This window comes from Chelmon rostratus, chromosome 16, assembly GCF_017976325.1.
Source record: "Chelmon rostratus isolate fCheRos1 chromosome 16, fCheRos1.pri, whole genome shotgun sequence".
Lineage (NCBI taxonomy): Eukaryota > Metazoa > Chordata > Actinopteri > Chaetodontiformes > Chaetodontidae > Chelmon > Chelmon rostratus.
The window spans coordinates 691254-703759 of record NC_055673.1 but is presented as its reverse complement, the minus strand read 5'-3'; the positions used below and the strand labels follow the sequence as shown (position 1 = coordinate 703759).

Sequence of the window (12506 nt, the reverse complement as noted above, 5' to 3'; positions counted from 1 at the left end):
ATCTCCTGGCTTGATCAAATCATCTCCTGGCTTGTTCATTTTACTGCTGTTCGTCTAATCACTGTTACTTCTATCTTCAAATGATCTTGTATAGATTCTACTTTGTATTATTTTCTCATTTTAGTTTTATATATTTCTGTTACTTATTGTCTCCTTTCTCTATTTATTTGTACGTATTTCTGTCGTTGTGCTGCAACAACTAAATTTGCCCACTGGATCAATAAAGGATCATCTTATCTTATGAAGTCCAACAAACACAGCAAACCCTGAAATCCCCTTTGAACCGAAGAGCGACAGGCTGGTAGTTAAATATTACTTACACAACCCTGGAAAAAAAGAAAACAGAAACGGAAAAAAAACCTTTTTATGTAATAATGGAAAAGTCCACGAGCTTGTAACCAGGCTGAACTTCTTTAAAGGCTGAGCGGCCTCGGTGAGGTTCAGTCCTGCAGCGATCGTCTCTGATCTGCTTGGTACTTGTTTCCAGTCTGATTCTGAAGCTGACCAGCTGTAGCATCATGAATCTGTGGTTCAGCCGTCTCTTCCTGGTTGCAGGGCTGTTTCTGAGCATCTCCGCTCTGACTCCTGAGGAATGCGAGCCCTTGGTCAAGCCTTTGTCTCTGGTCGACCCCAGCATGGTAAGCCCCCATCTGACTCCCGTCTGGGTTTTTGGGTTAGCGTTGACATTGAGGCAGTCGAGCAGTGGCTGAAAATCCTTAACTCGGTTTGTGCCTCTCATGTGTTAGCATTAGCATTACAGTTGGAGTTAGCGATGATCTCTTAAAGATAAATACCCGGACATTTCTGACACACCCAGAAGGTTCCACACGGCACATTGAAAAACTACTTCAACAGGTTTTACAGGATGTGACTCTGTGGTCCGGCTCAGGTCAGACCACAACAATGTATGTGAACTGAGACAGAGGCAGCGCGGTGTACGTTCTGTTTACGGCACTTCCAGGTATGGTGGAAGTTTTGCTCCCTTTGCCTGTATGATACAAGTCTCAACATCCATATCTGTACCTGAACGAAACCTGTTATTTCCTTCAGTAAGTTCCCAAAGTTTGAGCGTTCAAACACAGGCAGCCATACAACAGGTTCCCCTGAGTAAGAAAATGAGGTAAAAGATCAATATGATGAAAGACTGAGTGTCAGTTATATTGCTGTATTATATAGCTGCTCTTGTCTTTTGGCAGTAGGGGGTGCTATTCAGCCCCTGTTCCATGAATGGCTGTCACTGACTGCCTGCATGTTTGTGGTCAGATGTATGGCAGGTTGAACTTCATCATGGGTTACTCTGACTCTGAAGAATATAAAGCCATCCTGAAGTCACTCCACAGCTCCTGGATGAACATCAGCGCGTCGCCGCACAGCACCAAAGAAGTTGTCATGTATGAGGAGAACGACATGTGAGTCGATGGCAAAGCAGTGTCAACTGTACACACATGCAACGTGGTAGCTGCTGTAAATCAGTTAAACGTTTGAGAAAGTGTTGCGGAAACATATTTAACACAGTTAGAACCTGCAAGAAATGATAAATTTGCCTTCTTAGGTCCCTTTTTCTCATGTTCTTTCTAGCATTAAGCTGCACCTGGTGTGTCCTAATCATGACGTCCACTGCTTTGCAGATAATACTCCGTTTTATCTGACTGTCACACTAAAACCTCTTGTTTCAACATAAAACAGCTGCTGATGTGCGTCGATTCACTCTTTGCAAATCTGTGCCTCATCAAACTTTCAATCCATCACGCCAAAGAATTCAATGATGCCTGCAATAAAATGGAAAGTGCAGCGGTGTGGAGGAAGGAACATATGGTCACTGTTCTACCTGTGAGGAAATAAGACAGGAAGAAGAAACAATAATAACTACGCTGACCAAAGGCTAATTGGTTGCTAGTGTGAGTTAAGGGAAGGATTAAGTGGCATCATTGTGTACTTAGCTGAGTCAGACTCCTCTTAGAACCTTTTACCTTAAACTCTGGTGTTGTCGGTTCTTCACATCCACCAGCTGATTGTTAGACCGGCTCCAGTCCTAATCACGGTTGCTATTCCAGCGTGACCTCTAACCCCACAAACTAATGTAGTTAGTTATGTTATGCCGACTCTTGGGCGGTCGCTGCGGTAGGCAGCCATCAGTGGAGATGAATCTGTTGACATGAAGCACAAAACGCTCAGGTTATATTTGATTCATAGAAATTCAGACTTTTTGTCTGTGTGGGCTTAAACGTTGAGAATCTTGACCTCAGAAACAGTAGTTTAACAGAACAGTCTGCACTCAAGGTCCATTACTAACCTTTACAGAGCTTTCAAGCGAATCACACAGTCTTCATCAGTGGAAGGAGTCTTAACTTTTTCTGCCGACATGGACAAGAAGTCCTAAACCAGAACATGAACTCAGCTCTTCCTCTTTTCCTCTTTTCTCCTGCTGTTACCAGAAATGGAACCTGCTTTGGCTCAACTTTCAACACATCTATTGACGGCGACACTGCAACATCATCCAGTAAGTTACCTGACCTGACTCCATACTGTGTGTTAGTTCTGTTACATTAACTAGCATAGCAATAACTAGCACAGCTGCAGGCTCTAGTTTTCAACTTGTAACACAATCCTCTGCAGGTAAACTGAAAGGTCATCTGTCTTTCTTGTTATTTGAATTTACAACACACATGTTCTGTGTTTCCAGTCTCAGAGCTAAATATACAGGATCTGTTTCAGATGGACAATAATGTTTTATTCTTTCCACCTTTCATTCCTCAGTGGGCAACATCACCACAGAGTTCCACCTGCTGCCGAGCTGTGACGGCTGTGTGGTCTTCAGCGGCATCTCCACTGCCAGAAACCTGGAAAAGTTCCTTGACTTAGTTAAGCTTGACAGCACCAATACCAGGGAGCAGTTCACCACTAATGCTGTTTATCTGATGGGTAGGGAGGAACGAGTCAGAGAGAGAAAAGAACTCATTTTATGTGAAATATTGCAACGCAACCTGCTTTTCTACTTTGTTTCCAGGTAGAGAGTCGACCCTGACGGACGCAGACCTGGAACATTTCAAGCAGCAGGCGAGCTGCCTCGGCTTCTCCGGGGAACCAGACTTCCACTACGACACCAAGAACGGTGCTTCACCTTTGAACCCGTCTGATTAAACAGTGGAATCAAGTTTCGTGATATCGGCCACAGCTGACGTCTTTGTCTCTGTCTTTCTCTCTGCAGGTTTCTGTAAGGAAGGCAAGGGCGTGAAGCTGTCTCTCACCTGAAGTCAAACGCTGCTTTTATGACAAACAAATATTCCAAACTGGAATAAAATAAAACTGACTCAAACATCGAACGTGCGGTATGTGTTTTTATTCACGATCGACTTTTGTCATCAATAAAATGATGTAACAGAGAGTTTCAGGCTGTGAGGCCTCAGCAGGAGAGTTAAAGGAGGGTGGAGAGGCTCACAGGTGAGGCAGTGTGAGGTGAAGGACGTGACACACAGATTTGTGTGCTGAAAAGCCTTCGTCAGTGTTTATCAGGACAGAAAGTCAACGTCTGTCCGTCTGTGTGGGTGGACGTCGATAAACTTTCGACCCAGGACGACCTCGTTCCTGTTCATGGACCCACTGTGGAAAAGTTCCAGATCCACTTCAGGTTGTTGACTCGAGACAAGACCTCATGATTGTGAGAAAACTCTCTCGCAGAAAGATCTCTTGCATGAGATGTTGAACACACTGAGCACACACACACTTTGGACCGATTCAGGGCCGGCAGGAGCCTGCGGGGGCCGGCGGGGGTAGTTATAAGCCCTCTTGCTCACCTCCTGTCACTCTGCTGTCCTGACAGAGCACTGAGCAGGGTGTGTTTGATTTCTATCTCAGAGCAGGATGAGTGTTTTGAAGCGAGCGGCGCTGCTGCTGCTGCTGCTGCTGCTGGCAGCGATCGGCACAAACGCAGATTCGGACCACAAAGACTGTGACATCCTGAAAAGAACGCTGGCAACAAAAGACCTGCACAAGGTGAGTCTGAGACGAGACGTCCGTCCCTCCGGAGCAGGACAGATCAATAAGTGCGTTTACATGCACACTGGTATGAGTCTCTAAAATGGCACAGAAGAACCTGATTATTCACGTCCACGTATGACTCTGTTCTGTACAGTCCGTCATTTCAAGACTGAGCTTCATTTTTCTTTGCTTCAAATTGAGGCCAAACAGAAATAGAACGAGAAGAGAAATGTATATTTTCACATGTGAAATATACAAACTGCTATGAACATGTATATGTACAGTAAAAGTAGCTAATTTAGGCTGTTTATCTGGTGTGGCTACATGATTAGCATGAATGCTAACCAGGTCAGGATAATGTGTGAACAATAAGTGAGAATAATGGGTGAATTTCCCATTCTTCCCATTCTGCCAACATTGCATGAATGTTGCATGTATGCTAACAGGCTAACAGTGACAATGCTAGCATGCCGATTTTTAGCAGGTATAATGTCAACCATATTTGCCATTTTATTTTAGCATATAGGCATGCTAGCATTTGCTATTAAGTAAGTAAACACAGTGTCGCTGTGGCTGCTGGGAATGTCTGTAGTTCTGCGTGTATTTGCTCATAAACCAAAGTACTGAAACATATTAAAATGTTGACCTGATGATGGCGCTAAAAGAAAAGTCAGACGATCACTCGTCTGTAGGATTCATCCTCTGAGGAACATGACTGTCTGAACCACGTTTCATCAATATAGATGTTGAGACATCTCACTGAGTTCACAGACTTTCTCTGTAAAGGTAAATATTCAGTATTAAACATCAACTTCACCTGTAAACCTCCAGTGGTTTAACGTCTCACCTTGCTGCAGTGATGTACAGGTGTACTGTCTACAGAGGAGCCGCAGGTCCTCAGTGTCCCAGCTTTAGATCTGTCTGACCCTCACCTGTCCACCTCCTCCTGCAGATTTTCGGGCACTGGGCTCTGGTCTGGTCCGTCTCTCAAGTTCAGTATGGCCCAGACCTGATGACACTCCTCTCCAGCTCCAAAGTGGAGCTCCGACTGTACCCTGACAACAACACCATCATGTTCAATGAGAACAACATGTTCCTGTGAGTGCTGTCAGCGTAACGGATTTAAATAGTGGTTTATGTTGTTTCTTTATGTTTCTTTTTCCTTTATTTTTATTACTTTCTACATTGTCAATTCTCACTGAAGAGGAACTATGAAAACTATGAAGGAACACATATAGAATTATGTAGTAAACAAAAAAGGCTTAAACAAACCAGAATATGTTTTATATTTTAGAAGTAGCCTCCTTTTATTTTGATGACAGCTTTGCACTCCCTTGGCATTCTCTCGATGAGCTTCATGAGGCAGTCACCTGAAATGGTTTTCCATGACATGTGTTGTCTTTGTCTGGTTTTTGTCATGTCCTGTTTTATTTTGAAGGTTCATGTTATGTGTCTTTATTTGCTTTACTTCCTGTGTTTTCCCACCCCTGTGATTGTCTGATCGTGTTCACCTGTGTGTCATTAGTGTTCCTCCCTTGTGTATATAAGTCTGTCTTTTTCGGGTCATTGTCTGCGCTACTTTGCCGTCTGCGTTTCCTTGCCATAGCCATAGCCATAGCCCTATAAGTGAGTGTTCTTTGTTGTGTTTTCTTTGTTCATGTCCGCGCCGTGTTTTATGTGATTGTCTCCTTGGTTTGTCTTTGTCTCTTATTTGCCACAGTTCCAGTGAGTTTGTTTCTTGTCTTGTTCTTGTCTTTGTTCATGTCCATGCCTTGTTTTATGTTCGTGTTCCACCGTCCTTAGTGTTGTCTGCGTTTCCCTTGCCGTTTTGAGATTCCATGCCGTAGTCCTTTCGTGAGTGTTTTTTGTTTGTAACTTTAATAACCTAGTTTCTGTTTTCTTTTCCTAGGTCATAGCTTAGCCGATTTGTTCTGCTCGTTAAAGAGTGACTTTCTGTTTGATTACTTTTGTTATTGAGATTCTTGTTCCTCCATTTTCTCTGAGTGTATTTTGAGTTGTTAGTTTTTCATATCTAGTTCTTTCAGTTGGTCAGTTCCGTTTTCCTCCTTCGGGAGCGTTTTTGGTTTTCTAATTTTGTCGCCATAGTGTTTTAGTCTAATTTTGTTTTTTACCCACGCCACAGCCTAAGTTTGTTCCAAGTCTTGTCTTTGTCAAAAGCCTGGTTGTGTTCTGTGTTAGTAAGTGTCTTGTGCTGTCTTTGTCTCAAATGTTCTCACAAAGACCTGGTGGGTGGAACCAAAATCTGAAATTTGGACTCATCAGACCAAGGTACAGATGTCCACTTGTCTAATGTTCATTCGTTGTGTTTCTTGGCCCAACAAGTCTCTTTTTCTTGTTGTTCTTCCTCAGTCGTGGTTTCTTAGCAGCTATTCGACCATGAAGGCCTGATTCATGCAGTCTCCTTGATGTTGAGATGTGCCTTATGTGGGCTCTAATCTGAGGTGCTATTGATTTACGTTTCTGAGGTTGGTAAGTCTGATGAACTTGCCCTCTGCAGCAGAAAAGTCTTCCTTTCCCGGGGAGGTCGTCATGAGAGCCAGTTCCATCATAGCGTTTGATGGTTTTTGCGACTGCGCTGGAGGATAGATTCAAAGTTCTTGAAATCTTCCAGATGTCTTAGAGCAGGCATGTCAAACTCATTCCATAAAGGGCCGTGTGGCTGCAGGTTTTTGTTCGAACCAAGGAGGAGCACACCAGGCCAACCAATCAACATCAAGGGATCACTTAGTTATCAGCTGAAGACTGAGATCAGCTGATTAATTGATTCCAGCCAGGTGTGCTCCTCCTTGGTTGGAACGGAAACCTGCAGCCACACGGCCCTTTATGGAATGAGTTTGACATGCCTGTCTTAGAGTAACGACTGACTGCCGTTTCTCTTTACTTAGCTGAGTGGGTTGTTGCCACAACACAACTGATGGTCTCAAACACATTAAGAAGATAAGAAATTCCACAAATGAACTCTTGACATGGCAAACCTGTTAACTGAAAACCATTTCAGGTGACTGCCTCATGAAGCTGACTGAGAGAATACCAAGAGCGCGCAAAGCTGTCATCAAAGCAAAAGGAGGCTACTTCGAACAATCTGAACTACAAAACATATTGTTTGTTCAACCCTTTTTGTTGACTACATAATTCCACATGTGTTCAATCGTAGTTTTATGTCTTCAGTGTGAATCTACAATAAAAAACCACTGAGTGAGAAGGTGTGTCCAGACTTTTGACTGGTAGTGTATGTCTAAATTCTAAACATGTACATCAAATATAGAGATTAAAAACACGGTATTGAGTATTTTTTAACTCCCTGTTCTGGATGAAAAGCTAATCTTTAACAGCACATTCGCTGATGATCCTTTAATGTCAGCATTAACTAGAACAAGTACTTACATTTGGGTAGTTTCTGATTGAATATTGATGCAAGTACCTAATAATACCATTACAGTTGTAGTACACCTGGACCGGTTGTGTTGGTCCTCGTCTGTTTCTTGGTCTGAAGTCTCTGAAGCCAAACCTCGACACACAGACATCATTCACGTATTATTCTGACGTCGTCGTGAATAAATGTCCATAAATCCATGAAATCAGAGAAAATGCTGTTTTTAAAGAACCTGGTTTGTGTCGTCTCATTTTCAGTGATAAGAACTGTGCCATATACTTCTTGAACATGTCGATGCCCTCTGACCCCCCCGACTCTGAACACCACACACTGCACATCAGCGGTGGAAGTGAGTCACACTGACCTGCACACACACACACACACACACACACACTGTCTTTGCTTTGGTGTTGTGAAGGTTTTGTTTGTTTGGTTTCCTGTCTGAGGAAGCATGAAGTGATACTGACAATAATTAATCATGATAATAACTTGAAGAAAATCACAGAAAAAGAGATATCAAAGCTTTAATCAAGCTTTAAAATCCATCTGTTCATGTTATATAATTAGAGTATAGGTATAAAATAGTATAGAGTAAGTATGAGTGCAGTATGGGACAGTATACATAAGATAAGATAAGATAGACTTTATTAATCCCCAGCTGGAGAAATCTGGGTATTACAGTAGCAGGTGATGACAGTTGGAAAAAATAAAGCAACAGAAATAGAGAAATAAAAGCTGACTAAATATTAGCACATTAATACAAATTAGTATATAAAAGAAAAATGTGTAAAATATATTTATAGATAGCCGCAAATAACTAAAACAACAATTGCCATAAAAACATACTACCAAAAATACGATAGAATTTCACAGATTTCACACAAATTGCACAGCAGGTGACTCCAGCATTAATCATATTTCACCGAAATAAATATATATATGTCACAGTAGAATACTACTATGTACTGATAGAGTACTCAATGAGAGTCAATAAAGAAAGTAATTATTGCAAGATATTTGTGCATGATAAATCACACATCACTGCAAAGAACAGTCCGAGTATGGAAACAAGTGCCAGTTAAGCAACGCTGGAGTTGAACTCTGACAGCTGATGGTATGAAGGACCTGTGGTAGTTCCTTCTTACAGGGTGGATACAGCAGTCTGTCGCTGAAGGAGCTGCTGAGGGCCCCCACTGTGTCCTGCAGGGGGTGGGAGGGGTTGTCCATGATGGATGTCAGCTTGGCTCACCTACATCCTCAGTGGTGTCCAGAGGACAGTCCAGGACAGAACCAGCTCTCCTGACCAGTCTGTTCAGTCTCTTTCTGTCCCTCTCAGAGCTTCCACAGCCCCAGCAGACCACTGAGTGAAAGACTGCAGATACAACCACAGAGTCATAGAAAGTCCTCAGTAATGTCCTACATACTCCAAAGGACCTCAGTCTTCTCAGAAGAAGGAGACGACTTTGGTCCTTCCTGTACAGGACATCAGTGTTAGTGGACCAGTCCAGTTTGTTGTTGAGGTGGACACCCAGGTACTTGTGTCAGGGATGGTCCAAGGTGGAGGGAGGGGGTGCAGAGAAGTAATACTGTCTGGTAACTGGGGGAGGGAACAGGGGTAGAATCAAACCTCTAAAAAACAGGTTCAGCTCATTTGCCCATTCCCAGTCTCTCAGCCCCTGCCATGTCGCTACTGTGGCCTCAGTTCCCTCTGCACCCTCTTCAACTCAGTTCCGTCCCCAGACTTAAAAACCCCTTTCTTCTCATTCAGTCGGGTTTTCAGTTCAGGGGACACCCAGGGTTTGTTATTTGGGAAACACCGTACCTTTCTGGTCGGCACATTGTTGTCCACACAGAAGTTAATGTGGTCCGACATGCATGTTGTCAAACTGTTGATGTCCTCCCCATGAGGACTGCACAACACCTCCCAGTCAGTGTCAAAACAGTCCCTCAGTGCCATACTGGTCTCCTCTGACCATGTCTTTACATACCTGATGGCTGGCTGTTGTTTACTCACCAAAGGTATGTAAGTAGGTAGCAGATGAACCAGGTTGTGATCAGATCGGCCCAGTGGGGGGAGGGGTGAAGAGCTGTAAGCATCCTTGGTGTTTGCAGTGTTTTATGTCTCTGGTGTGGCATAGTATATTATAATGTTATTGTGTAAGTATAGTAAAGGTACATGATAAAGTGGTAGTGACAGTTTTACTTGAACTAGTATTAACACAATGATCATATTGTCAATATTTTCATTCATATTTGTTATTATTATGACTGATGCTGCAATATTTCTGCTTTTTATTATTCTTCCTCTTCTTGTTACGACCATTGTATTACTGCCGCTGCCTTTCTTGTTGTTGTTGTTGTCTCTGTTGTTGTTGTTGTCATGGTGATGATGTGTGTTATCTGTCTGTGTGTATCAGGGATAGAGAGTGATGGTGTTGTGACTCACTTCAACGAGTCCGGTGAAGGGGTTTTCTATGAGACCTGCTCCGACTGTCTGATCCTGGTCTACAAAGGCTCACTCGCCAATTATGTGCTCAGCTACAGTAAACACACACTCACACTCACACACACACACACATATAACACATATTGCTGTTGTTACAATAGGAACTTAAAGGACAAGTTTCACAATTTGAACTGTGTGTGCGTGTGTGTGTCTGTGTGTGTGTGTGTCTGTGTGTGTGTGTGTGTCTGCGTGTGTGTGTGCGTGCGTGTGTCTATGTGTCTGTGTGTGTGTCTGTGTGTGTGTCTGTGTGTGTGTGTGTGTGTGTTTCTGTGTGTGTGTGTGTGTGTGTGTATCAGAGAGGTACGGGCATCATAAGGATCTTGAGCAGCTGAAATCGGCCCACGGCGATCATCAGAAACTGGCCGAGTGTCTGGGATTTGCTCATGATGCCCCGTTCCGGTTCTTCGAATCCACAGGTGATATATATACATAGTGCAGTATTTAAGGGAAAAGCAATGTAATACTGCTCAGGTTACAGCATGTATGACATAGAAGGATGTTTTACAGTAACAGTGTGAATCTGGACCCAGAGCTGCATTAACTGATGCTGGAGCTGAACTCTGACAGCTGTTGGTATGAAGGACCTGTGGTAGTTCCTTCTTCAGGGTGGATACAGCAGTCTGTTACTGAAGGAGCTGCTGAGGGCCCCCACTGTGTCATGCAGGGGGTGGGAGGGGTTGTCCATGATGGATGTCAGCTTGGCTCACCTACATCCTCAGTGGTGTCCAGAGGGCAGTCCAGGACAGAACCAGCTCTCCTGACCAGTTTGTTTAGTCTCTTTCTGTCCCTCTCAGAGCTTCCACAGCCCCAGCAGACCACTGAGTGAAAGACTGCAGATGCAACCACAGAGTCATAGAAAGTCCTCAGTCATGTCCTACATACTCCAAAGGACCTCAGTCTTCTCAGGAGATGAAGACGACGTTGGCCCTTCCTGGACAGGGTATCAGTGTTAGTGTCCAGTCCAGTTTATTGTTGAGGTGTACACCCAGGTATTTGTTTTCCTCCGCGATCTCAATGTCCAGACCCTGGATGTAGTCTGTGGTGCTTTCCTGCGGAAGTCAATCACCATCTCCTTGGTCTTGCCGGCATTGATGTGCAGGTGGTTTAGTCCACACCAGTCGACAAAGTTAGTTCCCTGTATTCCAAATCGTTCCCCTGCGATACACATCCAACGATGGCTGTATCATCAGAGAACTTCTGGAGGGGGCAGCTGGTTGTTTTGTATCTGAAGTCCGATGTGTAGAGGGTGAAGAGGAAAGGAGAGAGCACAGTACCCTGTGGAGCCCCGGTGCCGCAAACTGCCACTGGATGTTTGTTGTCTGATGACATCACTATGCCATGATTAGGCCACATCAGAGAGCTGAGGAGGGTTAGACAGGAAACTGATCTGGATGTGTGGGACCTTTAGTTTTAGACAGACGCTGATTGTCCTCTTGTCTCCTCACAGAGTTTTGTCCTGATGCTAAACCGTCCTCAGAGCAGATGTAGGACCGAACACACATCCGAGTGTCAACACGTCACATCAACCTTTCACAAATAAAGCAAACACTAAAACCTGTGTGTGTCTTTCTTTACGTCAAACCGATAACTCTGTTTATCTCAGAGCTGCTTTGCTTCTGCCTGCTGGTTTAGACTCACAGCGTGAAGTCTCAGTGGGTTTTATCAGCACTTATTTCTGTTTTAGTCTGATTGATGTTACACTGAGGTCTGAACACTTTGTCAACACGTGATTGGATAAAGGAGATTAATACCTGGACTCAGGTATTAACAGGAAACACAGTTTGATTATTGATTGATTGATTGTTTTCTCCACCTCTGTAAAACAAGATCACGTTTGGAATAAATCTGGCTCAGTCTGGTGTTTGGATCATAACAGGGAAATGTAAAAACAAAAAAAATGAACAGCGAGGGAGAGTTGTTTCAGCAGAGGAGGTTCTTTACATTTTAATTTAATAGTCCTTTGCAGACAAATAACCAATAAAAAAAGAACAAATAGAAGAACAAAAATAATTTCCATCTTTCATTATTCATTATTATATTTGTATATTTTGATATTCCTGGGAAATTGTAACAACAATAATAAGAAGAAGAATGTAAATAATAATGCCATTTTTGTTAGGATTGAGTTGTATCAGTTTTGTTTGTTGTGTTGAAAAAGAAATTGTAGTTTGTAGTTTGTAGTTCATCCCAACACCAGGCGGCGGTACAGCAGCGCTCCGTGACGTCAAACCCGCTGATCCCAACAAGGAGACGCTGTGTCGTCACTTCCTGCACATATTCAAGATGGAGTCATCAGGTCTGAAGCTGAGTTTCTGGGAGAACGGACCAAAGCCCGGGCAGTTTTACTCTTTCCCCTGTTGAAGGTACGCTGCAGAGTTCTGAACTTGTTTTAAATTCTTCCTTTTCATTGGTCGAGCAAGGACGCAGACATATGTGCACATGGGGGATTCACATTCCTTCCAACAGTTTCACTCTGATCACCTGATGTACAGATGATGTACAGGTGATATACAGGTGATGCACAGGTGATGTACAGGTTGTGTACAGGTGATGTACAGGTGCTATACAGGTGATGTGCAGGTGATATACAGGTGATATACAGGTGATGTACAGGTGATATACAGGTTG

The 12506-nt window shown here is 43.4% G+C and overlaps 2 protein-coding genes across 2 annotated transcripts; both read left to right on the top strand.

Annotated features, from left to right (window-relative positions):
* Nucleotides 1-518: 518 nt before the first annotated feature.
* LOC121619959 lies at nucleotides 519-3313 on the top strand. The gene is made up of 6 exons (XM_041955905.1): nucleotides 519-638; nucleotides 1264-1409; nucleotides 2436-2500; nucleotides 2758-2922; nucleotides 3008-3112; nucleotides 3209-3313. Exons 1-6 carry the CDS (start codon nucleotides 519-521, stop codon nucleotides 3250-3252), a joined length of 645 nt encoding a protein of 214 aa, XP_041811839.1. The 3' UTR covers nucleotides 3253-3313.
* Nucleotides 3314-3861: 548 nt separating this feature from the next.
* Nucleotides 3862-12239, top strand: LOC121619958 (saxitoxin and tetrodotoxin-binding protein 1-like). Its single transcript, XM_041955903.1, has 5 exons — nucleotides 3862-3993; nucleotides 4931-5076; nucleotides 7630-7721; nucleotides 9790-9915; nucleotides 12076-12239. Exons 1-5 carry the CDS (start codon nucleotides 3862-3864, stop codon nucleotides 12237-12239), a joined length of 660 nt encoding a protein of 219 aa, XP_041811837.1.
* The last annotated feature ends 267 nt before the right edge of the window (nucleotides 12240-12506 follow it).

Bases quoted from the DNA above. Each gene is read 5' to 3' on its own strand.
- LOC121619959 (XM_041955905.1), top strand. From the start codon at position 519: ATGAATCTGTGGTTCAGCCGTCTCTTCCTGGTTGCAGGGCTGTTTCTG. The intron at 1,410-2,435 runs GTGAGTCGATGG...TGCTGTTACCAG, and splicing joins ATGTATGAGGAGAACGACAT to AAATGGAACCTGCTTTGGCT. The intron at 2,923-3,007 runs GTAGGGAGGAAC...CTTTGTTTCCAG, and splicing joins TAATGCTGTTTATCTGATGG to GTAGAGAGTCGACCCTGACG.
- LOC121619958 (XM_041955903.1), top strand. From the start codon at position 3,862: ATGAGTGTTTTGAAGCGAGCGGCGCTGCTGCTGCTGCTGCTGCTGCTG. The intron at 5,077-7,629 runs GTGAGTGCTGTC...TCTCATTTTCAG, and splicing joins AATGAGAACAACATGTTCCT to TGATAAGAACTGTGCCATAT. The intron at 7,722-9,789 runs GTGAGTCACACT...TGTGTGTATCAG, and splicing joins ACTGCACATCAGCGGTGGAA to GGATAGAGAGTGATGGTGTT.